Source organism: Lepidochelys olivacea (genome assembly GCF_965140295.1).
Source record: "Lepidochelys olivacea isolate rLepOli2 genome assembly, chromosome: 13".
NCBI lineage: Eukaryota > Metazoa > Chordata > Testudines > Cheloniidae > Lepidochelys > Lepidochelys olivacea.
This window is the reverse complement of record NC_140423.1, coordinates 8,643,603-8,667,574: the sequence shown is the minus strand read 5'-3', so window position 1 is coordinate 8,667,574 and position 23,972 is coordinate 8,643,603. Positions and strand designations below refer to the sequence as shown.

At 39.6% G+C, this 23,972-nt stretch overlaps 2 protein-coding genes and 1 long non-coding RNA gene across 9 annotated transcripts in view; 2 read left to right on the top strand and 1 right to left on the bottom strand.

The window, feature by feature from the left end:
• The window catches only part of SS18L1 (SS18L1 subunit of BAF chromatin remodeling complex), a 32,520-nt gene extending 28,037 nt beyond the window's left edge, over positions 1–4,483 (top strand). The window contains exons 10-11 of the mRNA XM_084646045.1: positions 3,602–3,729; positions 4,014–4,483. Coding sequence (XP_084502171.1) covers positions 3,602–3,729; positions 4,014–4,040 — 155 coding nt within the window. The 3' untranslated portion in view covers positions 4,041–4,483. The remainder of the gene's footprint in view (positions 1–3,601; positions 3,730–4,013) is intronic.
• LOC311529813 overlaps positions 1–7,918 on the bottom strand; it is a 33,807-nt gene extending 25,889 nt beyond the window's left edge. Inside the window, exons 1-2 of one of the 2 annotated variants that reach the window (XR_014713880.1) lie at positions 7,791–7,918; positions 4,480–4,576 (exon numbers count right to left, since the gene is read on the bottom strand). This is a non-coding gene — a long non-coding RNA (uncharacterized lncRNA). Of the gene's footprint in view, positions 1–4,479; positions 4,577–7,790 lie in introns of those variants that run through there. The other variant, XR_014713881.1, reaches the window with a different exon arrangement.
• MTG2 (mitochondrial ribosome associated GTPase 2) lies at positions 7,859–22,123 on the top strand. 6 transcript variants are annotated; one of them, XM_084646039.1, is made up of 7 exons: positions 7,859–7,943; positions 8,795–9,007; positions 12,188–12,335; positions 17,070–17,185; positions 18,577–18,795; positions 20,689–20,827; positions 21,231–22,123. In XM_084646039.1, exons 1-7 carry the CDS (start codon positions 7,887–7,889, stop codon positions 21,623–21,625), a joined length of 1,287 nt encoding a protein of 428 aa, XP_084502165.1. In that variant the 5' UTR covers positions 7,859–7,886; the 3' UTR covers positions 21,626–22,123. The 6 variants fall into 6 exon arrangements, with proteins under 6 accessions (XP_084502165.1, XP_084502167.1, XP_084502168.1 ...); XM_084646041.1 differs by having other exon boundaries at positions 7,863–7,927; XM_084646042.1 differs by lacking the exon at positions 7,859–7,943 and adding an exon at positions 7,958–7,983.
• The last annotated feature ends 1,849 nt before the right edge of the window (positions 22,124–23,972 follow it).

Sequence of the window (23,972 nt, the reverse complement as noted above, 5' to 3'; positions counted from 1 at the left end):
TACTAAAGTATCTGCATATCCATCAGACCAGTTAAGTGTGTAGCTGGTCATTTGTGCTCACAATAGCATTCACAGGTTGGGCATGAAGTTGCTTGTGCATTTTCTGAAAATAAAGACTACGATATTTTGGGCTTTTCTGACGCAGAGGCTGGCAGTGTTACAGAAACTAATCTTATTCCCAAACTGATGCAGGTATACATTAAAAAAAAAAAAAAAGGTAGAATTATGTTGACTTTTGCATCATCAAAAACAATAATAATACCCAGCATTTAAATCAGTATTTAGTCTTCATACTACTCCTGTCAGGGTAAATATCACTAATTTACAGATGGGGAAACAGTTTAAGTGACTTGCCCATAATGATGAATGGAGTCAGTGTCAGGACCAGGATCGGACACATGCTTACATCACTAGACAATGTGTGTCTTCAACAAAAAAATGGAGAATGCAGCGTCCTTCAAATGGGAAGGACAACCAAAACTGACAGGAAAAAGTCAGTATTATTACAGTATTAAAACCAATGAAGTAAATAAAAAAAAATATAACGTTTTTGGCCTATCTTTTAAATAATGAAATTATCTACAGTAGAACCTCAGAGTTACTAACACCTCGGGAATGGAGGTGTTCGTAACTCTAAACAAAATGTTATGGTTGTTCTTTCAAAAATTCTTACAACTGAACATTGACTCAATAGACTGAAATTTTACTATGCAGAAGAAAAATGCTGCTTTCTCTTTATTTTTTAGTATTTTGCTTTTAACACAGTACTGTATTTGCGCCTTTTTTTTTTTTTTTGGTCTCTGCTGCTGCCTGATTGCATACTCCAGTTCCAGTGAGGTGTGTGGTTGACTGGTCAGTTTGTAACTCTGGTGTTCATAACTCTGAGGTTCTACTGTAATGGATTAATTAAGATAATGTGTAGGGATCCAACTCAAAATAAATATTTGCACTACCGTCAATTTTTCCATTGGGGAAATTTCAAAAAGCTATATAACAGTTACTGAATTCAGCCTTTAGATCTCTGGAAGGTAGATATTGTCATTAATTTAAAGCTATTGAAACCAACTCACAGAGTGAGTTACCCTAGGAAGTCAGTGGCAGAGCAGGAATAAAACCTAAATCTCCTGTCTCAGTGCTGTTAACTACAAGCCCTCCCCTGGGTAAATCAAACTTTGGTCATAGGTTTCACTATCTTAATCACAGAACCATAGAAATGTAAGGCTGGAAGGGACCTTGAGAAGTCATCAAGTCCAGCCCCTTTGCACTGAGGATGGACCAAGTAATCCTAGACCATCCTAACAGGTGTTTGTTCTTATTCCACAACCTCCCTTGGCAGCCTATTTCAGAGCTTAACTACCCTTATAGTTCGTAAGGTTTTCCTAATATCTAACCTTAATCTCCCTTGCTACAGATTAAGCCCATTATTTCTTGTCCTACCTCCACTGGACATGGAGAACAATTGATCACTGTCCCCTTTACAGCACCCTTTGAAGACTTATCAGGTCCCTCCTCGGTCTTCTTTTCTCAAGACTAAACATGTCTAGTTAGGTTTTTTTAACCTTTCCTCATAGGTTCTGTAAACCTTTTAGCATTTTTGTATCTGTCCTCTGGACTCTCTCCAGTTTCTCCACATATTTCCAAAAGTGTGGTGTCCTGAATTGGACATACTGCTCCAGCTGAGGCCTCACCAGTGCCAAGTAAAGCAGGACAGTTACCTCCTGTGTCTTACATATAATACTCTTGTTGACACACCCCAAAATATTAACCTTTTTCTCAATTGCATAATATTGTTGATTCATAATCAGTTTGTGATCCACTATAACCCCAAGATCATTTTCAGTAGTACTACTATCTAGCTAGTTATTCCCCACTGTGTAGTTGTGCAATTGATTTTTCCTTCCTCAGTGTAGTACTTTGCACTTAACCATTATTGAATATAATCTTGTTGATTACAGACCAATTCTCTAATTTGTCAAGATCCTTTTGAATTCTAATCCTGTCCTCTAAAGTGCTTGCTACACCTCCCCTGTTGGTGTCATCTGCAAATTTTATCAGCATACACTCCCTCCATTTTCCAAGTCATTAATGAAAATATTAAATAGAACTGGACCCAGGACTGACCCCATGGTATCCCACTAGATATGTCCTCTCAGTTTGACAACAAACCATTGATAACTATTCTCTGAGTAGTCTTTCAACAGTTGTGTACTCACCTTAGAGAAATTTCATCTAGACAACATTTCCCTAGTTTGCTTATGAGAATGTCATGTGGGACCGGGGTAAAAGTAAAATGGAGCTCTTACTGGGGCCTTGGGCAGAAGGGGCAGGGCTGGGGTCAGCATCTCCCAGCAAGCCCGTATGTGCTGCTTGGTCCGTGCTGCCTGGGGCTCCAGCGGTGATTTAAACCCATCTGCGCTGCTGCCTCACTGCTCCTTTTGCACCCCCCTACTGGCAGCCCTACTGGGTCGTTGCTGCCCCTTTTGCGCCCCCCAGTTGGCGGCCCTGCCAATAGGGACCTGGCAGGGCCACTGATGGGGGGCACAAAAGGGGCAGCGATGTCAAAGTGCTAACTGCGGCAGCGTTTTAAGCAGGGTCCTTAAAGAGCTGCATGGCAGTGCTTTAAAGTCAGCGGTACAGGCCAGTAGTGGCGGCTACTTTTTACTGGTACACAGTACCGGCCTGTACCGCCTTACTTTCACCCCGTGTGGGACTGAGTTTACAGCCTTTTTAAATCAAGATATATCACATCTATTGTTTCCATCCACTAGGCTAGTAACCTTCTCAAAAAAAAGAAATTATGTTGGTTTGGCATGATTTGTTCTTGATAAATCCATGCTGCCTATTCCTTCTAACTCTATGATTCTCTAAGTGCTTACAAACTGATTGTTTAATAATTTGTTCCAGTATCTTTCCAGGTATCAAAGTTAGGCTGACTGCTCTATAACTCCCTGGGTCTTCTTTGCTCCCATTTTTAAAGATAGGTAGTATGTTTGCTCTTTGCCAGCCCTCTGGGAAGTCATCTGTCTTCCATGAGATCTTGAAGATAATCGTGACAGTTCTGAGATTGCTTCAACTAGTTCCTTAAATATCCTGGGATGAATTTCATCAGGCCCTACTTATTTGAATACATTAAACTTATCTAAATATTCTTTAACCTGTGCTTTCTCTATTTTGACTTGCATTCCTTCCATCTTGTCGTTAACATTAATTGTGTTGAGTATCTGATCACCATTAATCACTCTTTTTAGTGGAGCAAGCAAAATAGGTATTAAACACCTCAGCCTTCTTGATGTGATCAGTTATTATCTCTCCTTCCCTGCTAAGTAGAGGGCCTGTACTTTCCTTCCTTCCTCTTTCTCTTGCTCCTAATGTATTTAAAGAACCTCTTCTTATTGCCTTTTATGTCCCTTTTAAGGCATGATTCATTTTGTGCCTTAGCCTTTCTGATTTTGTTCCTACCTTCTTGTACTACTCTTTTGTACTGAGAAATTCATCTATGTTTCTACTTTTTGTAGGATTCCTTTTTGATTTTCAGGTAATTAAAGAGCTTCTGACAGAGCCATACTGGCCTCTTACTGTTCTTCCTATCTTTCCTTTGCAGGTCCTGCACAAGGAGCCTCTTCACAGTATTCCAGCTACCAACAGGGACAGGGGCAGCAGTATGGAAGTTACAGAGCTTCTCAGACAGGACCATCTGCCCAACAACAGAGGCCTTATGGCTATGAGCAGGTAAATTATTTTAGCGTCTGCCATAAAGGGTCTGGATTAGCCTTTTTTTCAGGATGTCCTGCCTTGGAAGAACTCAGCTTTTTCTTGCACACAGGAAAAGCTATGAGGTTGAAGACCCAGATCCATTGTCATAGTAGGGAATCCAATGTGAGTGTATTGACAATGCATTATTGGGCCCATCCAATTTTGTAAACCAAAAGACAGTAATCTGATTCAGCCCCCTGAGTGCATGACACAGAAATGATATTATCTTCTAATGTGTCGTATTTTGTAATTTTTAACAGGGTCAATATGGAAACTACCAGCAATAAAGTGAGAAGCTCCTGTATCTGATTCATTTCAATAGTATATCCATCTTTTGAACTGGATGTACTGGCAGTTTTGATTAATTGTAATATGTTGGTTACCCCTTAGCACAAAGCAGCGTCTCTATGTGAACAGTGTTCATTTCATGCTGGATATGAAGCAGTGCACTACTGGTAACAAGACAATGCTTTAATGGTTTGATATATTTGGTGCTGTGTATAGTATGTATGTTGATACAATGCAGAGGTTTTTTTCCCCATTCTTGATGTTTCTAAATAGCTTAGGGGTCATTTGATCAGAGTTTTGATGTGCCCAGATCTGGGAAACAGCTAGGATATTCTGCAATCCAGCTAAATACGAAGATCACTCAGTCACATCTCTGCCCATGCAGTTATTTTAATGTAGGTTATGAACCTATGTTTAACTGGATACTTTGCAGTTTACCTGTTGTATATGCCAGCCTCTGAAATCCATGGCTCTCAATTGTATTACTTTACAGCATGGAGATGGGTGCGTTCTTTATGTTGAATCAATTTCCACACTATAAGACAAAAATAAAAACAACTGAAGTAATATTTCATTTGCTGAGGACATTATGCTCAGCCAATTTATATAGCTGATTACCCATGTCTTCTAACGTAATATCTGCACAATTCCACATTTTTTTAGTAAAAGGTGTAGAGAGATGATCAAAACCTGCTTTCAAGGAAATATGAATATCCAGAAGCACCTTTTTTAGATCCATGAAAGTATGGTATAAGTATGGTATATGCCATGGTGAAAGAAATAAAAGAGAACTCTGGGAATGAATCTGTAAGTCTACTAGAAATCAGTATTGCTTCATATCATGTTTAGCTGACAAACGTGATCACATTCCAGTCTTAAATATGCTACTCCAAATTTTATCACAACTTATAAATATTCAGGCCAAATTTCCCAGGTTGCTGGTTGTTTGCTCTTTAATTTCTGGTTCTTCTATTGCCCTACCCTAGTTCAGATTTTCTAGCAAGCATTCTAACCGTAAATAAAATCAGGTTATCAAATTGACTTTTTCTGCAGTTATTCATCGCTTTTGCTTTTCTGTAGTAGCTTGATAGAAGTAATTTAGAATTGGTGTAAAAAATCCATCTTTGTTTCAAAGGAAAAATCAGTAATTCAGCTTTAACTGTGAACATTCATTATGCATATGGAAAGGTGATTGTTAATGGGATTCAACCATTAAAGGAAAACCTATAGAGGGAGAATGAGAAATATAGGGACAGTGGTACTTAAAAGCCAAAATGAACAATAAAAGTAAAAAGTAGTTTATATTCAGTTTTACATTTTTTTTAATGGGATTTTTACTGCTGAATAAAATATGTCTAAATTGTCTATGACTAAAGGGTTAAAATGGCTAAAATTTATTTAATATACATTTTATTAAAAAGTGAAATAATACCTTACGGTTAACTGGAACTTGAGAGTATGGAGTTAAATATACCCTCTATGAGTTTTCTCCTTTTGAGGTTTTTATTGGATTATATTTTGAGTTGTGGAATTTTTATATTCTGAAAACTAACACCACCCAGAAAATTTCGATATCATGATTCAGGTTTGGATTTGTTTTTCCTGAAAAGGAAAATCTTAATACTTGATAGCTAAATGGTTTATTATTAAATGTTGTTCAAGCTCTGCCCTTGCAGCATTAACACTTCTAATTGCTGATCAGTGAAATGGAGTTAGCATTTTTATTCATTCTTCATTTCTCTTTTCCTTCCTGCTGGTGTTTTCATACAACTGAGTACTTATAAATATCAAATAGGGCACAGAAAAGAAGTTTGAGGGGTTTTTCTAATCTATGTTAATGTTACAGGTAGCCAGGAGAATGCAATATTGTTCCTTGCCAGCTTGAAAATATGCCTTTTATGTGGTTTTTGAAAGTGCTAATATAATCCTTTTGAGAGAATATGGACAACATTTAAAAAAAATTAAACAGCAACATTACTTCTATCTGAAATGTCTTACATTAAGAATTTCTTGAATGTTGTGTATATACTGTATTTGAAAGAGCACTTTGGAAATAGTTTGTACATTTATTTCCTAATTTATACATGATTTTTGGTGTTAATATTTCTAATTGTTAATAACGAAATGTTTATTTAATGTGTTGTCCATTTTTATGTATTAATGTGGAAACAAAAAGTGATGCCAGCATTTTGACTTTTTTCATTAATTGTATCATTTTCTGTAATACAGAATGCTTGAAACTGGTTTAGTTAAAATGAACTGATTGAGAAGCCTATTGATGGTACTTTTCCTATGATGCAAAGACTTTTTTAAAAGGACCAGTGTAATAACTATGGGAGATTCAGTTTTTATTGCAGACTTTTTGGAAACAATGCCTCATCACACTCCCTCCCCGATAATCTGTCGTACTTCAGGTAAAGCTCACTGCATGTGAAAACACCTACTACAGTTTTCAGATGTTCTAAATCAGCGGTTCTCAAACTTTTGTACTGGTGATCCCATTCACATAGCAAGCCTCTGAGTGCGACCCCCCCCCATCAATTAAAAACACTTTATATATATATATAACACCATTATAAATGTTGGCGGCAAAGCAGGTTTGGGGCAGAGGCTGACAGCTCGCAACCCCCGATGTAATAACCTCATGACCCCTTGCAGGGTCCCAACTCCCAGTTTGAGAACCCCAGTTCTAAATCTTGTTCAATCTGCAAAGATCAAGCATTATACTTTTATGCTGAACCGATCTCTGGAGGATAGACTGTAACTTTATGTTGCAGATTAGTCCCCTGCTTTCATGGATGTCACAGGTAAAACTCCCAATGATATTAATGGGAGCAGGCTCAGGCCCAAAAGATGGAGACGAAAGCTCTGATATTGCAAAGATTTATGCTTAACTTTATGCACTGCAAGTACATCTAGTGACTTCAATGGCAGTCCTTCCAAGGGGTAGGTCTGCACAGCACCAAAAGGTTAATTCTCACCCCTGGGTAGACAAATGTGCTAGCTCTACTCTAGATAGCAGGGTGGCCATGGCAGCTGCTAAGGCTAGTGTCCAAATACATACCGGGAGGCAGGCAAGATTGGATCCAGGTGGCTAGTTCCAGCCACCCTAGCCCCACAGCTGTTTTTAGGTACACTACCTTATGGGGAGCTAGCATGCATCTGATGTGGTGGGAAGCATTGTCCCAGCTACTGTGTCGCCAGACCCCAGGAGCGAAGTTAAGCCTGTCTTGGCCAGGCCAGGCCCGGGCTCTATTTCAAGAGCCGTGATAACGGAACACATGAGGAAACACTGACGATTTCAGGGCCCCCAGACAAAGCCCTAGGTCATTTCTAAAGCAGGAGCAGCCTCTGACCAGTAGGGATTTTGTAGCGCGCAGGGGCATCTCCACCCAGAGACCATGCCAGCCAGCTGCTCTAGCAACAGGGACTCTCTCTTCTTGTGTCTGGGTCCCAGCCACCTGGGGCTGTACACGCTGCGCCCCCCCCCCCCACCCCACCCCATGGCCGGGGCCAGAGCTTGAGCTCCGTGGGCAAGGCAGGGATTGGGTGACTCGAGGCCATCTCATGAGCTAGTTCTTCGCCCAGCCCCAGGCTCCTGCGTGCCCGTAGCCCCGCTGGCGGGGGAGGGGGCGCTCAGCCGGCTGAAAGCCAGGAGGAGAGGAGATAGCGCGGCTCGAACCCAAATAGAGCCGCTAGACTGGGCCCACATTTGACCGCAATGCTTTTCCCGCGCTTTTCATACCTACCGGAGAGGAAGGGGAGAGAACTGCGCGTGCGCCCATCTGACGGGCGAGGACGTAATTTGGGTGAGGTCGTGACCTCTGCGTCCAAGTGAACGTGGTATGAGTGGGCGGGTCCGCCACAGGAAAGTTCCTCGCGGTTGGTGGGTGCTATGCAAGGTTCGGATTTGGGGAAGAGTGGCTGGAGCAGGGCCTGGCTGTGAGGCGGCGCGGGAAGGGGGCGCGCGCAGGGGCTGGCTGTGAGGCGGCGCGGGGGGGGCGCGCGCGCAGGGGCTGGCTGTGAGGCGGCGCGGGGGGGGCGCGCGCGCAGGGGCTGGCTGTGAGGCGGCGCGGGCGGGGGCGCGCGCAGGGGCTGGCTGTGAGGCGGCGCGGGGGGGGCGCGCGCAGGGGCTGGCTGTGAGGCGGCGCGGGCGGGGGCGCGCGCAGGGGCTGGCTGTGAGGCGGCGCGGGGGGGGCGCGCGCGCAGGGGCTGGCTGTGAGGCGGCGCGGGGGGGGCGCGCGCGCAGGGGCTGGCTGTGAGGCGGCGCGGGGGGGGCGCGCGCGCAGGGGCTGGCTGTGAGGCGGCGCGGGGGGGGCGCGCGCGCAGGGGCTGGCTGTGAGGCGGCGCGGGGGGGGGCGCGCGCAGGGGCTGGCTGTGAGGCGGCGCGGGGGGGCGCGCAGGGGCTCTCTGCTGCTGAGTAAATAGAGGTTCTGTATATTATATATAGTCCATGCTTCTGAACAGCCTTGCAGTAATGAATGCATGTGCACAGGCATTAGTGAGGGGAAATCAGTTTGGGGAGGTATATGTGCTTGGTGTCTTACTCTCAGAAGGCTATTACAGCGATTGAGTAAGAACATATTGGTGAAATATTGGTCAATCCCTGGACCTTGGCTTTCTAATCCATTATGTGTTTCATGATGTAAACTGATTTTTTGTTCTCTTGACTTGCATGTGAAATTTGTTTCTAGAGCCACAAAGGTGAATTTTAGTTAGTGGTTTTCCTTTGTCTATAACTTTCACTTTCTAGGTGGATATGCTGGGATCTAAAATCTTGTCATCAAGAACATGGACTTTGTTGGACGGCTTACGGCAATGGAGACCTGTATATTCACCACATATACAGACTTGCTTATTGCAGCAGCATGTTAATTGCTGGCAGAGGATTCTTTCCACAAGCTGTGCAAAGTGTGCAAAAAAACAACGGCTGAAACAAAAAAGAGCAATATCAGAAAAGAAGCTGGTAAGTCTAAACTAAAATTCAGATAGGCTAACCTACGATTTGTTCAAAGAACTTGTTGTATGCTAAAAGAACACACCAGTCCTAGAGATGAGTGCTTTGTGTATATTCCCCACTTACCATTGTCATTCTAAGGAAATATTTTTATGAAATATAATTAATTTTGGATAGTGGGAAAAAATAGTTGTAAATAAGTATTTCATGTAATAAAAATCTCAGTTCACAGTGACGTTATTCATGATTACTTCAATGGTAGTAGTAACTATAGGAGTTGCTTTTCTGTAGAGCAGTGGTTCTCAATCAGGGGTACATGTAGAGGTCTTCCAGGGGGTACATCAGCTCATCTAGATATTTGCCTAGTTTTACAACAGGCTACATAAAAAGCACTAGTGAAGTCAGTACAAACTAAAATTTCATACAGACAATGACTTGTTTATACTATATATTCTATACACTGAAATGTAAGTCCAGTATTTATATTCCAGTTGATTTATTTTATAATTATATGGTGAAAATGAGAACCTAAGCAATTTTTCAGTAATAGTGTGCTCTGACACTTGTATTTTTATGTCTGATTTTGTAAGCAAGTAGTTTTTAAATTAGGTAAAACTTGGGGCTACTCAAGACAGATCAGACTCCTGAAAGGGGTACAGTAGTCTGGAAAGGTTGAGAACCACTGCTGTAGAGGTTTTAATGATCATAATTCTCTTTTGGGTTGGAAAAATGACATAGAACAAAACATGTTTGTTTTTTAGACAGTTGCTATTCTAAAGTTCAAGTAGTGTTTTGCTTGTTTTTTTGTTTTTTTTTTAAAGAACTTATGCAACTCACAAATTGCCTAGATTTAATGGCTGGTTAATCATAGGCTTTCTCTTTTTTGTTTCGGCGCTTCCTTTTGGTTCTATATTTCAGCTGCAGGGAAATGAATTCATTTTTTATAATAAGCAATAAATGAATCTAGTTAATTTAAAACAGCAGTTTGCAATTTTGCCGTTTGGTGGTGCTAACTACACTTGAAAAAAGAGGCTTTTTAGCAACGGTCACATTTTTATGATAGAACCTCAACGTTACAAAAACCTTGACAATGGAGATTGTTCGTAACTCTGAACAGAACATTTTGTTTGTTCTTTCAAAAGTTTACAACTGAACACTGACTTAATAGAGCTTTGAAACTTTATTGTGCAGAAGAAAAATGCTGCTTTTAATTATCTTAATTTAAATGAAACAAGCACAGAAATAGTTTCCTTGTTAATCTTTTTTTAAACTTCCCTTTATTTTTATTTGTTTGCTTTATTTATTTATTTTTGTGTCTGCTGCTGCCTGATAGCATACTTCTAGTTCCAAATGAGGTATGTGGTTGATCTATCGGTTCATAAATGTGGTGTTCGTAATGCTGAGGTTTTGCTGTACTAGTGATTGTGCAAAAGCAATTTTGGTTATTCAATAATTGGATTTTTCTCAGGTGCTTGGGTGTCACTTTACTAGTAACAGAATTTTTCACCACTCAAGTTATTTTTATATTTTAAAAAAATCCATTCTCCACCTGGTTGTAAAGTCCCTTAGCATGTTTTGTATTACCATTTGTAAGTAAATTTTTCTCTACATCTTGACACACATGAAAATACCTATGTACATGCCAATACTTTTATAGCACTTTTCACCTGAGGATCCCAGAAAATTTTCCAAAGGTCAATGGATAAGTATTGTTATCTTTATTGTGCATAGAGAAGATAAAATGACTTGCCCACTGTAATGCAGTAAATCAGTGGGAGAACGGGCCAGAATCTAGGACTCTTCACACTGTCTCCTGCTTTTACCATTGGACCACTGCCTATGGGAAATATTTAGTGTTCCCCACTCTGCCCCATTTCCAAGAAAGACCTTTCCGTAAATTTTTGTGTTGGAACATCGGATTGTTCTGTCTTATTAAATGAAGATTGACCTTTGCATGAAGAATGGCATAATTGGAGTAGGGAATAGTGAACTGATACCAGAAAATAACCCTCCCCTTCACCCGTCATGCAAACTTTAGCTCATGTATAAGGACCAAATCTACTCCTATCTCAAATGTTTGAATGCCTCATTCCTTCCATTTTGTACTCATGAGTAGAACAAAAGTGCTAGATGCTACTATTTGTATTACAGTAGTACACAGAGCTTCCAAATCAGGATTGCGCTAGGTACTGTGCAATCATGTAAGAAAGATGCAGTCCCTGCCCAGAGGCTCTCTTTAGAGAGTCTCTTCTGTAACTTTCCAGCCCAGGTTTGTAGGCTTGAGGTTCAAATATTTCAGATAAGCAGCAAGGAGTTCAGCTTCTTATTATTGCAGAAGTCTAATGCCTAATATTGAGGTTCAGTCTCCATTAGTTTGAAGTGAATGATAGCTTGTGCCAGAGAACAGTTCCATCTTTACAATATTATTACAGCTTGCTATTTTTATATCTTAGTGCTGCTGAGACCCACATATCTTCCTTGTATCATCCATAGTTCACTGCATGTTTTTTTTTTTTGGACACTATGCACAAAATGCCTTCAGTTTTTCCCACTCTGTTGGAAAAGTTCTTACAAATTCCAGGATCTCAGATCAGATGCTGGAAACTCTCTGAATTTAGTCAGCATGGAGCATACAGACTTTTAAATATGCTTAGACTGGCCTTTTTAAAATTTTCCATGTACTGCCAACTACCTAGGTCACTGAGTTTCCTTGCTTCTTTCAGTAGAAGAAGAGTTCTGTGTAAGCTTCAGAGCTTGTCTCTTTCATCATCAGAAGTTGGTTCAGATATTACCTCGCCCATTTTTTCTTTTTTTCAGTAGATGTTCATTGTCATTAGAATAGTTCCCTAATATACATAATTAGGGAGGACGATCTTTCAGCATCTTCTCTTTGGAATTTTTTGCCAGTGGAAACTCAAAGATGTATGTTAGATGTTTTTGTTTTAAGGGTCTCTTAACATGTGTGATCCTGTGTACGTTCTTCAAGATAATTGCTAGGTTAATGGGCTTTCTTTGGTTGATGTCCGAACTGTAGCTATGCTATAGATTTTGATTTTCAAATGGAAATTGAAATTCCTGACGTTTAAAGATAGCTATGTTTTGTAGAAGCCTTCAGCTTGTTGAGACAGAGGTCTGATAATGTTTCACTAAACTGTAGAGAAATCATATGAAACTATCTCTCCATTGCAGACCCGATATTTTGTAGATCATCGAAGAGTGTGTGTGATTGGAGGCCACGGAGGACCGGGTATTAACTCTTTTCACAGTGAGCCTAGAAAAGAGTTTGGAGGTCCTGATGGTGGAAACGGAGGAGATGGGGGCCATGTTATTTTGAAAGGTAAAAGTTGCATATCCTTTTTGTCGTGTACACCATAGATTAAGGGATGGCATGGTAAATATTGTCCCTTTGTTTAAAGGTATTTTTGATGTCTTTCCACAAACTGAGTTTGAGTGCTAGAATTGATAAATATATATGACAGGGAAATGTTTTTCTTTTTCTTCACTCCATCTGTTCTTTGCAGTACTTCCAAACAGCCACTGCAAAGGGGATGTGAATGACGCTGATATTCTTACGTAATCTAGCTAGAAAATATTTCAGGTCAAACTGATTTGAAAATCGAATACCTTTTTAATATCTCATAACATATGCCTCGGAAAATACTAAAGTATTCTGTCATCTTCCCACACTGACGCAGATTGCCCCTGAAGCAGGGAGTAAAGCCAACATTTATTCTTTATAGAACTAAACACACACATTCCAGGTGCGCTTCTTTGACCTTGCCTTTAGTAATAAAAATGCATGGCACAGCAAACATAAAAAGCTACAAAAATGTAAGCTAGATAAATACTAAAAAAATCTAAGGTAACTTCTTGGGAGGGGGAAAAAAAAGAACAAATATGACAGATGCTAGTCATGTGTCTAAATGCACTTCTGGAAGACTCTCAGGTGCTACAATATGAATGAGGGTGGTGTCAGAATCCAAGAAGAATAAAATACACACTTAAAAATGGATATAGTGTATGACCTTTAAAACAGACTTGAAACTACTAATTGGCTTAATATCTGTGGAACGCGCAAAGCAGAGAATTTTCCTAGATTGTTTTAAATCAGTGATTTTAAACTTGTTTTGCATTTGTGCTTTGTAGTTATTTTCCTAAAGAAAGGTTGATTCTCATTGGCTGGTAAACATTAAACATATTGATTTGTAACTAAATATAGCCTTGACACTAAATTTGGTACTTCTTTTTGCTAACCATCAGGATATACTATATCTATACACATTTATTTAAGCCATTATGTAGTTTAACATACATTTATTAAGATTCATTTTTCACACTTTTTATGATAAAAAATGGAAAATGACATTTCTTATTTACTAAGTGATTCCTTTTTTATTCATGATTTGTGTCAAGTTGCATTTGGATGGAAATTAGAATTCATTTAAAAATGCGCAAAAATAGTATTTGAACATTTGTTTTTGATTAGTTAAATAAAACTACCTGAAATGTGCTGGATACATAAGGAAAAAAGTAAGTTAATCAAAACAGGTTTTGCATTCAAAACTAAGGGATTTATTTAAAAAAGGAAGTATCTGGAATTAGTGAATTGAACTAGTTGTTTTTGGTCACCATGTCTTTCAAGATTTTAGAAGTAGTAGATTGTATCTTCTCTCACCTCGTTTTTATCCATAGATTGAAAGAGGACAACAAACCTTCCTGCTTAATTTCCAATCAGTATCTTAACTTTGAATGAAATAGTCATTGAATTTAACTAGCTAAATAAATAACAAGGAAGAAAATATTCTCTTTATATCTGTGGAAGAGGCTGCTGCTGTCAAAACCTGGGTTAGCACTTCAACAAACTCTGATTTCGAGTACTTAGCCAGTAACTCTTACAAGTCCAGTGGTTTGACTTTCTTCAAAACTTTGGTAGCAAACAAACGGCTTGAATATTTTTTTATTTAATTAAAATTATTTTAATAGAGTATAAGATTAGCCCTTAATATCGGTTGTCATAATTTTAAAATAGGTTTATTTTTTTTAAAACGAATTAAATAAAAAATCCAACTTTTTAGTTTAAAAAGAAATAGTCAATCTTTATCCACTGAGTTTTCATAACAGAAATGGAGAACAAAGACTGGAGGTTTTGTCAGAGGCTTTTTACTGTGGTTAATGTTTGATGTTTTGGGAAGAATAGGACTCTTGTGTTTTGCTCTGAAATTAAAAGTTATTTCCAAAAGCACTAAATCTGCTCATCAGACATACCTGTTTTTTAAAAAGAAAAGGAGTACTTGTGGCACCTTAGAGACTAACCAATTTATTTGAGCATAAGTTTTTTAGTTTCATTTGTCTCTTACCTTGTTGTTTGGAGTTACTTGCATCTTTCAAGGGGAGAAGAGACTTCTAACTTTCTGGTTTTGTGTCAGCAATTCTATATGGAATTTGTCTTGGCTTTAGGTAACTTATTTTGAGTTGGTTGGGCCCACTTTTAAAACTGCGAATTAAGTTCAGAATAGTTTAATCAAATTTGGGGAAAAGAGATCCCTTGGGACCAGCAGAAATGTGGAATCATTGTCACAATACCCCAAAAAGTGTCATCTTACTGACTTTAACAACTAGAGAGGAGTTATACTACTCTCTATTGGGGGGGAAGGTGTGTGTGTGTGACATGGTCCAGGATGAAGAAGCAGTGGATGCAAAGTTTAGAAGAACAGGCACGATTAAGGCCCAAGAGATCCTGTGTAGATCAGATAGTCTCACTAACAATCATCTTAGAAGAATGAATAGAATGGCAAGCTCTGCCCTTACCAGTTTTGGATTTTTGTCAAAAGGCATTTGATAGCCGGGGGGGGGAGACATATATTGCAGAATATTCCTCAGTCCTATGGAATCCCAGCTAAAGTTGTCAACATCATCAAAGCATGGATAGCTATGCAAAATGCTCTGTAAGGTTGAACAGTCAGACAACAGTCTCGTTCATCATGGCATGAAACAGGGCTGCATTTTATCACCTCTCTTGTTTGGCATAGCCGTAGACTGGATAAAGAAGAAGTGTATTAGCAACACAAACACTGATATAGCATGGGTAGATGGCAATGTCTAGAAGACTTAGACTTTGCTGATGATATTTCGCTACTGAGCGAAACGCGTGAAAAGTTACAAAGATAGACAACCTGGCAAAAATAGCAGGCCACCAGGGTTCAAAATTAGTTCTACTAAAACTTCATTGAAACCCAGAATCAAATAGTAACATCACATTAGAAGGCAAAAACCATCAAGAAAGTAGAATAGTTCACCTATCTAGGCAGCATCATATTGTCCAGTAGAGTTCACAAGAAGGAAGTGACCTCAAGGACAGGAAAGGCCTCCACAGCATTTACTAACCTCAACAATGTATAGAAATCTAAGCTCTAGAACACCAGAAGAAAACTGAGAATTTTCAATTAAAATGAAATCTCAGTGCTAACATGGCTCCAAAAGCTGAAGATCTTACATTTTCTATCAAACATTAAATGGAAAATTAGACACCTTTAAAAATAAATGCTTATGAAAGATTCTGGGCATTGGTTGGAAAGACTTCATCCCCAGCAAAGAGAGCTGAGAAATCCATAACCAGCTGCTCGTTCCCACCAGTATCAGAAGGAAGTGTTTGGATATTTTTGGGGCATGTACTCCGGATGCCAGCACAGACTCTACCATGAAGCTGTCATGTGGATACCAACTGAGTTGAGGAAATGAGTGCCCAAGAGACACCTTAAGAAGAATCCTTAGCAGGGAGGGCAGAACAATTGATGTCAGCACCATAAAGCAGAAGGAAGCAGCAACAAATGACGGAGGGAAATGGAAGAAACTAGTTTCCACCATGTGCACCAACGTTGGAACTGGAAGGATGTAGAATAAATCAAATATTAAGTCTTTGAGGTTCCCTTCCTTGTGCTTGTAAAGAATCATTTTTTAAAAGTCTGATATTTAAGCTTCTCAAAAATATTTTTTAGCAATTTTAAAATAAAACTTTTTTAGTGTTTAGTCACATTACAATAGTTCCTTTCATCCTTACACTTATATGGGATCTTGCATTCCAAAGCATCTCAGAGTTTTACATACTACATTGACAACAGTAACTTCATCCATCACAGACATGCCTCCGCTTCTGTTGTGAAATACAACTTTTTTTTAAGAACTCATCAACACTACACAACAACATAAAACAGGCAGTGAGGAATGCCAAATCCCATTGAGGCTGGGCTGTAGGAAGACTACAATGAGAGAGAATGTAATTTTGCAAATTGGAATTTGGCCAACATAAATACTGTACTTTCTAATGACCGCAAGTGATCATGATCTGATTTGAGTACTGCTCCAAAAGGCAACAATTCTAATTACACATTCTACAGTAGTATCATATTGAGTTACTGATTCATCACTACTGATTAAGAAGGGAGTCACCTCTACCGGATAATAATAGTTAGCACCTATATAGTGTCAGCACTACTTTGGAGAGTGGTTTGGATGTTTCTTGGAAGTTTCACTGTCATCTACAGAGCAAGTCTGATCTAGGATAGCTTGTGAGATTATTATTAGTTGTAGTACAGTGGCACACAGAGACTCCATTATAATGGGTACTGTACAAACAGAATAAGACACAGTTTGATAAGATCACAGCTTGTGTGGCATGATTTAAAAAAAAAAGAAGTCCAGACTCTTTGTGAAACATTTAAAAACACAGTGACTTGTCAGAAGGACTTGTCTTTTTATTAGTACTCATATTGCTAACCCAGTAAATAGCAATGGATTGATTACTGTGAAATCATAGATGTTCTTTATTGGTTAATAAATTTGTTTTGTAGTGGGGTTACTTCCGTTGTTTCTATACTTTATAAACTTAAGCATATAAATAAAACGGTGGAGTTTTACTTTAAGAGAATTGACATCATATACCTCCCCTGGACTCTCACTAGCTTATGGAATGCTTCTGTCTGTGGTATACTGCAAAAGATAAAGGGGTCAAAAGATGATTCTACTGTATTTCTTTTAACATAAGAATGTTTTTAAAGTGTGTTTTGCTTTATAGCTGACCAGCAAATCAAATCACTGGCTTCAGTCCTCCCATTGTATCGAGGCTTTCATGGAGAAAGAGGGAGAAGCAAAAACTGTTATGGAGCCAATGGTGGATACACGTATATTAAAGTAAGATACTATTGCTGACTACTTTGAAAGTTTTATATGAGAATTCAGGCCTCAGTCCTGCAAAAGCTTACCTGTGTGAGTAACTTTATGCATGTGAGTAGTCCTAGTGGGACTAGTCAAAGTGAGTGTTCATAGCATCTGGGCTAGTTCACACACAGGCATGACCAAACCGCTTTGTTCTCATTGTTCATACCAGAACCTCTTTGAAAGAGCATGCTGCATCTGGCTAAAACAAATAGTGACCAGCCTTTGCTTCTAGAATTCAAATAGGCAGTGCAGTCAAACACACAACTTGTTAAATTAGAGCAGTATTTTTCCCAGGCTAGTTCTGCTACCTGGGACATGTCCATTTTGATGCCGATCACTACTGTGCTTACCAAGCTCATGACTATATTTTCTAGCATTGTTGTTTGTTCTTTCCGTTTGTCTGCAGATCCCACGTGAAAACAGGTTTCACACTTTATTGTATGGTTTATTAGCACAAATGAAGGGAGGCTTCCCTCGCTTCTAAGCCTTGTCTTCATTAGAAAGAAAGATGTATTTTTAACAGGTTAGCTAGGGTTTACGTTGACCAACTAATATATTTACATCTACAACTTGCCTTGTCTCCACTAAGACTTTAATACACTAGCTAACACGCACTAAAAAGTACCATTTTTTTGCCTACTGTAGATACAGCCCTAAGCTTTATACCTGTGTTTAGTGTTATCCATAAAGTCAATCTTCAGAGTCTGTTTTGGAATTGTGTCAGCTGTTGGGGTGTGTCTTTATGTATTGATAAATTTGTGGAAATGCCCAAAGTCAGGTAAGCACTTCTCAAGTAGAGAGGAAGACAAGAACCAGACAGATCACACACATACACCTCTACATGCACACCCGAGCAAGGTGGTAATAGTAATGCATCACGTTGGTTCAGTTTTTTTATTAACAAACAAACAAACAAATTCCCTGTCTGCTTATGTCTGTGCTGCTTCCTTATTTTTTAATTCGTTTTAAAATATAAATCATTCTTACTTTGCTTTTTAGCTACCCAGTATGATCCATAATCTCCTTATGCCCCCCTGTTGGTATCCTGAATTGGTTCACCATCAGTTTGTGAAACCTGGGACTGGGAACACAAAAAAGCACAAAAAAAAATAGTATGGTACCATTAAAGTTCTTAATGTCCGACACTGCTGTTTGGGTCGAGAGTGAGAGTGCTTATTTGGCCTCTCCTGCTAGATCTGGGTCGTAATGACTCTTTTCACACTTTCACCCAGCTGGGAGATGGAGGGTTGTGGTGTTGGCTAGACCCTGAAAACATTGCCAGCCGTCGGGAACTGCTGAACAGTACTGTTAAGTATTTGAACTTTCATAGTTTGTTTTTGTTTAGGACTTTCTCTCTTTTCAAGGTTCCTGTGGGCACTGTAGTTAAGGAGGATTGCAAAACTGTGGCTGATCTTGCTCAGCATGGCGAAGAATATGTTGCTGCTTATGGAGGATCTGGAGGGAAGGGTAACCGGTTCTTTCTGTCCAATGAGAATCGAGCACCAATGACAGCCACTCTAGGAGAATCAGGTCAGGAAAGAGTCCTCCATCTGGAGCTCAAGACTATGGCACATGCAGGGCTGGTGAGTATTGCCTCTTTTGTTTTATTAACCTTTGGCATACGCTTTCAGGATGTCACTTGGCTAGCTGACGAAAGAATGTTGCTTTGTTATATTTTGTTGTTTTCGCAGCAAGTTTGTGTGGGAGATGAATGACAATGATTACTTAGTAGAGGAGTATCCTGAGTAGCCCTTCTGTCACTTTTTTTGCTACCACTTTATATATAACTTGATGCCATATGTCTTTGGTAAAAGGCTTCATGCTAAATCAACAGGAAACAAGGTACGGGCTTCAGTAATAATTGCAATAATAAAACATTTTGTCCCATAAATGTCTCTTTAGAATACGTCTTGACATAACAGAGGGCTTGAATGTATGCAGGCAGCAAAGTTATCAGGGATCAAACCCCCAATCTTTGGCACTTAGGGGCTTCTGCCACTGAAGGAGAACTTTTGGATGCTGCTTTTAAAGTAATTGGACAAGCTGTTTCTGGGAGACATGATGGCATGCACTGAGACAGCATGTTACACCTAGAAGCCATCAAGGAACACTTATGGCTCTTAAATAACATAATCATTAAACATAATCTTAAATAACATAATCATAACATAACCCTTTTTAATAAAAACATAATCATCCTTCAGTCTGTCTTTACTTTGCATTGTTATGGGTATTAAATGTTTAACTTTGTTAGCTTTTTGTATAGGTTTCAGATATGTAAATTTTGTCTTAGCATTTAAGTTTGAATGGTATGCTAATGCTAAGTCAATTTATTGTTTAATCTGATTTCATTTTTAAATCCGTGCAATTTTTTGATCTCTCTGGTGGAGCTGTTGAACAAACCCTTATTTTACAACAGTATGTAAAGGGCATGAATCTTACAACATTTGTCTGGCCCATAAGAGCTTTGTAAAGAAAAAGAAATGAACTAGCATGGCTGGTTCAATAAACTTAGCCGTATTTTAGCTTGTGCAGTCTACTCTGGGTCTTAAATTGGCAGCACTAAATCCAGCATTTTGAGTCCTAGCCTATGCCCATAGAAGCCAATGGGAATTTTGCCACTGACTTTAATGGGAGCGTTATCGGGGCTTAAAATTGACACTGTGAAATCATGAGTTTCCAGATCTCTACCATACTTATTATGGCAGTTGTTCAGAATGATTATCCGAAGCAGGCTGGAAAATCTGATTCAGTTTCTTGTGAGTGCTGTTGACACTGCACACACACTTGTCTGTATCAGACAGGATAGCCTATAACTGTTCTAAGGCCATTCCTCCCAGAAAGCGTAGACTTCCTAGGAAAGTGTTTCAAGATGTAGGCTTTAGGAGTCAGGGGGAACTAGCCTCCGAGAGAGACTGCAATAGAAGAATAAAAAGAAAAAAATGTTAGGTTACCCACAGAGCATATTGTGGTTCTGTTACCTTACAGTCCAAATGAGATGATTGGTGATGGTTACTCCTAGTAGTCAGATGTATGATAGATCCGCCACCATTCATGGCATGAAAATCCTGTCCATGGAAAAAATGACAAGCCTTTTGTCAGAATCAAGTAGATTTTTATAATGTATGGTCGCCATTTTTTTGGAATTTGAAAATAAATACATAGCTGACAAGTGGTTGACCAACCAGAGATGGGTTTTTTAAAGTAATAAATACAGATTATGAGTAAGACTTGTTCAGGCTTGTATGGAAAGCTCATATATGTTAATGATATAATGAAAAATTAAAAATAGAGAAAAAAGTGCACCCAGATATCTTTAGACATGAGCATGCAAAACTGATTCGTTTGGTACAAACGGCTGTACAGCTCTGAGTTATGACAACTACTAAAGAACCATTGATGTATATTTGCAAATGTAAACACTCTTTATTTTGGTTAATCTGGAATTGTGGCCTGGTTAAATATTTGTGTTCCAGGTAGGATTCCCCAATGCTGGGAAATCATCACTTCTGCGAGCAATCTCCAATGCAAAGCCTGCAGTGGCTCCCTACCCATTCACAACCTTAAATCCACATGTAGGCATTGTTCACTACCAAGACTATGAACAAGTGGCAGGTATGTGTTATGAGATTTTGTTTATATAATAATTACTACTTTTAGTTGTGACATCTGATTGTCTCCCTTTATGTCCCTGCTTGAGACAGTAAAAACTGTAAAAATGACTCTTTAGGAGCTTACTAGTTCTAGGGAACTACAAACCTGATGTAAACATGAAATAGGTTTTAAACCTAGTATTGTTTTTCATGTATGTACTCTTGACCTCAGACTTCTGAGCTGAATTTAGTGTCTCTGGTGAAATAACTTGATTTTTTTAGGGCTGCAGGAGACAGACAAACTCATACAATGCCTTCTTAGAGACTACATTGAAAGGGAGCTACATAAGTACCTAGACCGACAGACAGACAAATAGAACCCCTTATATTAAAAATGTTCACATTCAGTTCTCTCTCATTTATAGTTGCTGATGTTCCTGGTATAATAAGAGGAGCTCATCTAAACAGGGGCCTTGGATTGGCCTTTCTGAGGCACATAGAACACTGCCGCTTTCTCTTATTTGTGGTGGATCTGTCTGTGTCTGATCCATGGATTCAGCTCCAAGACTTAAAATATGAACTGGAGCAGTATGAAGAAGGCTTGTCAAAGAGACCTCATGCTGTCATTGGAAATAAGATTGATCTTCCTCAGTCAAAGGCTAACTTACTACTACTTAAGGAGCGAGTGGAGCAGAGCGTCATCCCACTATCTGCATTGACAGGAGATAATCTGGAGGAATTATTGTTGCACCTAAGAGATTTGTATGATGCCTATGTAAATACTGAACAATCACGTAGACAAAATCCAGTCAAATGGTAGGAACCAGAGCTCCCATGAACCGTAAGCTGAATGGAGGAGGAAAACAACATTTATTGCAGGATGTTCAACCTGTAGAATTCTTTGCCAGAGGATGTTGTGAAGGCCAAGACTATAACAAGGTTCAAAAAGAACTAGATAAATTCATGGAGGATTGGTCCATCAATGACTATTAGCCAAAATGGGTAGGGTTGGTGTTCCTAGCCTGTGTTTGCCAGAAACTGGGACTGGGAGACAGGGATGGATCACTTGATTACTTGTTCTGTTCATTCCATCTGGGGCACCTGGCATTGGCCACTATCGGAAGACAAGATTCTGGGCTAGATGGACCTTTGGTCTGACCCAGTACAGCTGCTGTTATGTTATTATGATGTATGTGTAGGAGAAACATGGGGCACAGGACACAACACACTGTAAATTTGTTCTCGATTACTGCACGAAACAAATCGAACTATAAGCATCTCCTATTTTTGCAGCCATTAAATTTTGTTGGAAAAAGCTTGTGAGACTTGTAGTGGTGATGTGCATAACAAATTGGCCTGTAATCTAAGGAAACTTGCATACAAATTCTGGTTTACAGTAGGTTATACTAGACATTTTTCGTAAAATACTTAATTAACTTTAGGAAAAACAAATAAATATGCACATACACATTTCCATATCATTCTAATTTATTTATGCAGGATTTTTTTTTTGCAGACTCAATAATAAAACTAATGTACAGTTGTCTCTCTTCTTTACTAAACTGAAACAGACTAGAAACATGAATACGTTGCTTTGCACATTCTAATTTTTTTTCTTGTTAAATCTTTTGCTTTTTTTTAGACTTCCTAGTTACCAAGTCTCCTCTGAAAAGTGATATTAAGAAACATACAAATATCACTTTTCACAGCAGACTTATTCAGCCCTGGCAAGCCTGGGGATAAATTAAGCCCTGGATGGGGAGGTGGATATGGAGGCAGCAGGGGACAGGAGCACTGGGGGAGGCAGTGAGGGCCTGGTGTCATGTGCGGGGGCTGACCTTAGGGGCAGAGCCCACCATCGTATGTCTGGGATATGAAGCCTAAAGCCTATGGCTGGAACCTGCCACCCGCCATCCCAGGGCTGGAGCCTGACGCCACCAGCCTTGGGAAGGTGGGGAACTCACTGGCTATCTGTTCTTCCAGCATTTGTGTCTCCAGAGGTGGGCAAGGCCCAACCATTGCTGGCGGCCGTGGGGGAGGGGGCTGCGGCTTTGCTGACCTCCTCTTCCTTCCCTCCCACCCCCCCAAATCACTGCCCAGGAGGTTGTGGCTGCAAGAAAAGTCACTTGTGGCTGCATATGGCCATGGTGCCGCATTTGAGAAACGTTGCTTTAGACACTGTCAAGTCCAAATCTGTCATTTTAAAGCCCCTTATCACTGCTGCTGTGCAAACTAAGTATTCTGATTTTGGCTGATCAGCATTCTAAACGGCCTCATATCAAAACAGGAACTTCCATACTTCCATGCCTCCCTTTCTGTTGCCATTGTATCATACAAATCCATACCACTTAGCAGTGCTTCATCTGCTCCGCAAACTCTTTTTAGGGGCTTTAAAGCGCGATATATCTTGTGAACCACAGTTGTCATTTAAGGCCTAAGAAATTTGGGGAAAAAAAGTGGGTTAATTGTATCCCTGCTCTATTAGCTTTTTACACCCTCCTTTTAAGAAAAGAGGTGATCTCATGTAATGGAACACTCAATGGATTCTGCCATTAGCAGACAGTAGTGTGGGGTAGTGGCGGTCGTTGGTGGTTTGAGTAATTGTTTAGCCTGCCAACTTCATCCCATATATTAGAGTACTGTCTTGGTCTCTCGGTGAAAAAGGTGCCGTTCAATCCTTTTCATCTTGCCCCAGTTAGAGATATTAAAAGTCAAGTATAGAAGCTACATGTATATGTACCTCCCCAGTTGTTTCTGACAAAGCAAACAGACAGATTTACAGGTCCCATTCAGCTCAATAGCAAAACTCCCATTGACTTCAATCGTACCAGGATTTGCTCTACAGGCAAACCAGACTCAAGCTTTGACTGGCCTATTGAAGGGCAGCCATGTTGTACTATGAACCTCCTGCTATGATTACACTTGTAGAATAGATGGGTCCTGAAGTTCTGCTCTGCCCTAGCCTTTAAACAGAATTTGGGAACACTTCTGAACTTGGTTTAATCATGATCCTGGTTGAAACATGGCTTCAAAATACTATTTTTACAGATTGGCCTAGTCCATGTTGGCCAGGCAAGCTGTGTTAGAAACTAGTTTAAGTGGAATCAAGTTTAAATGTAGTACTCACTTTGAAGGGACATGGTTCACCTTAGAATCTAATTTCTCTG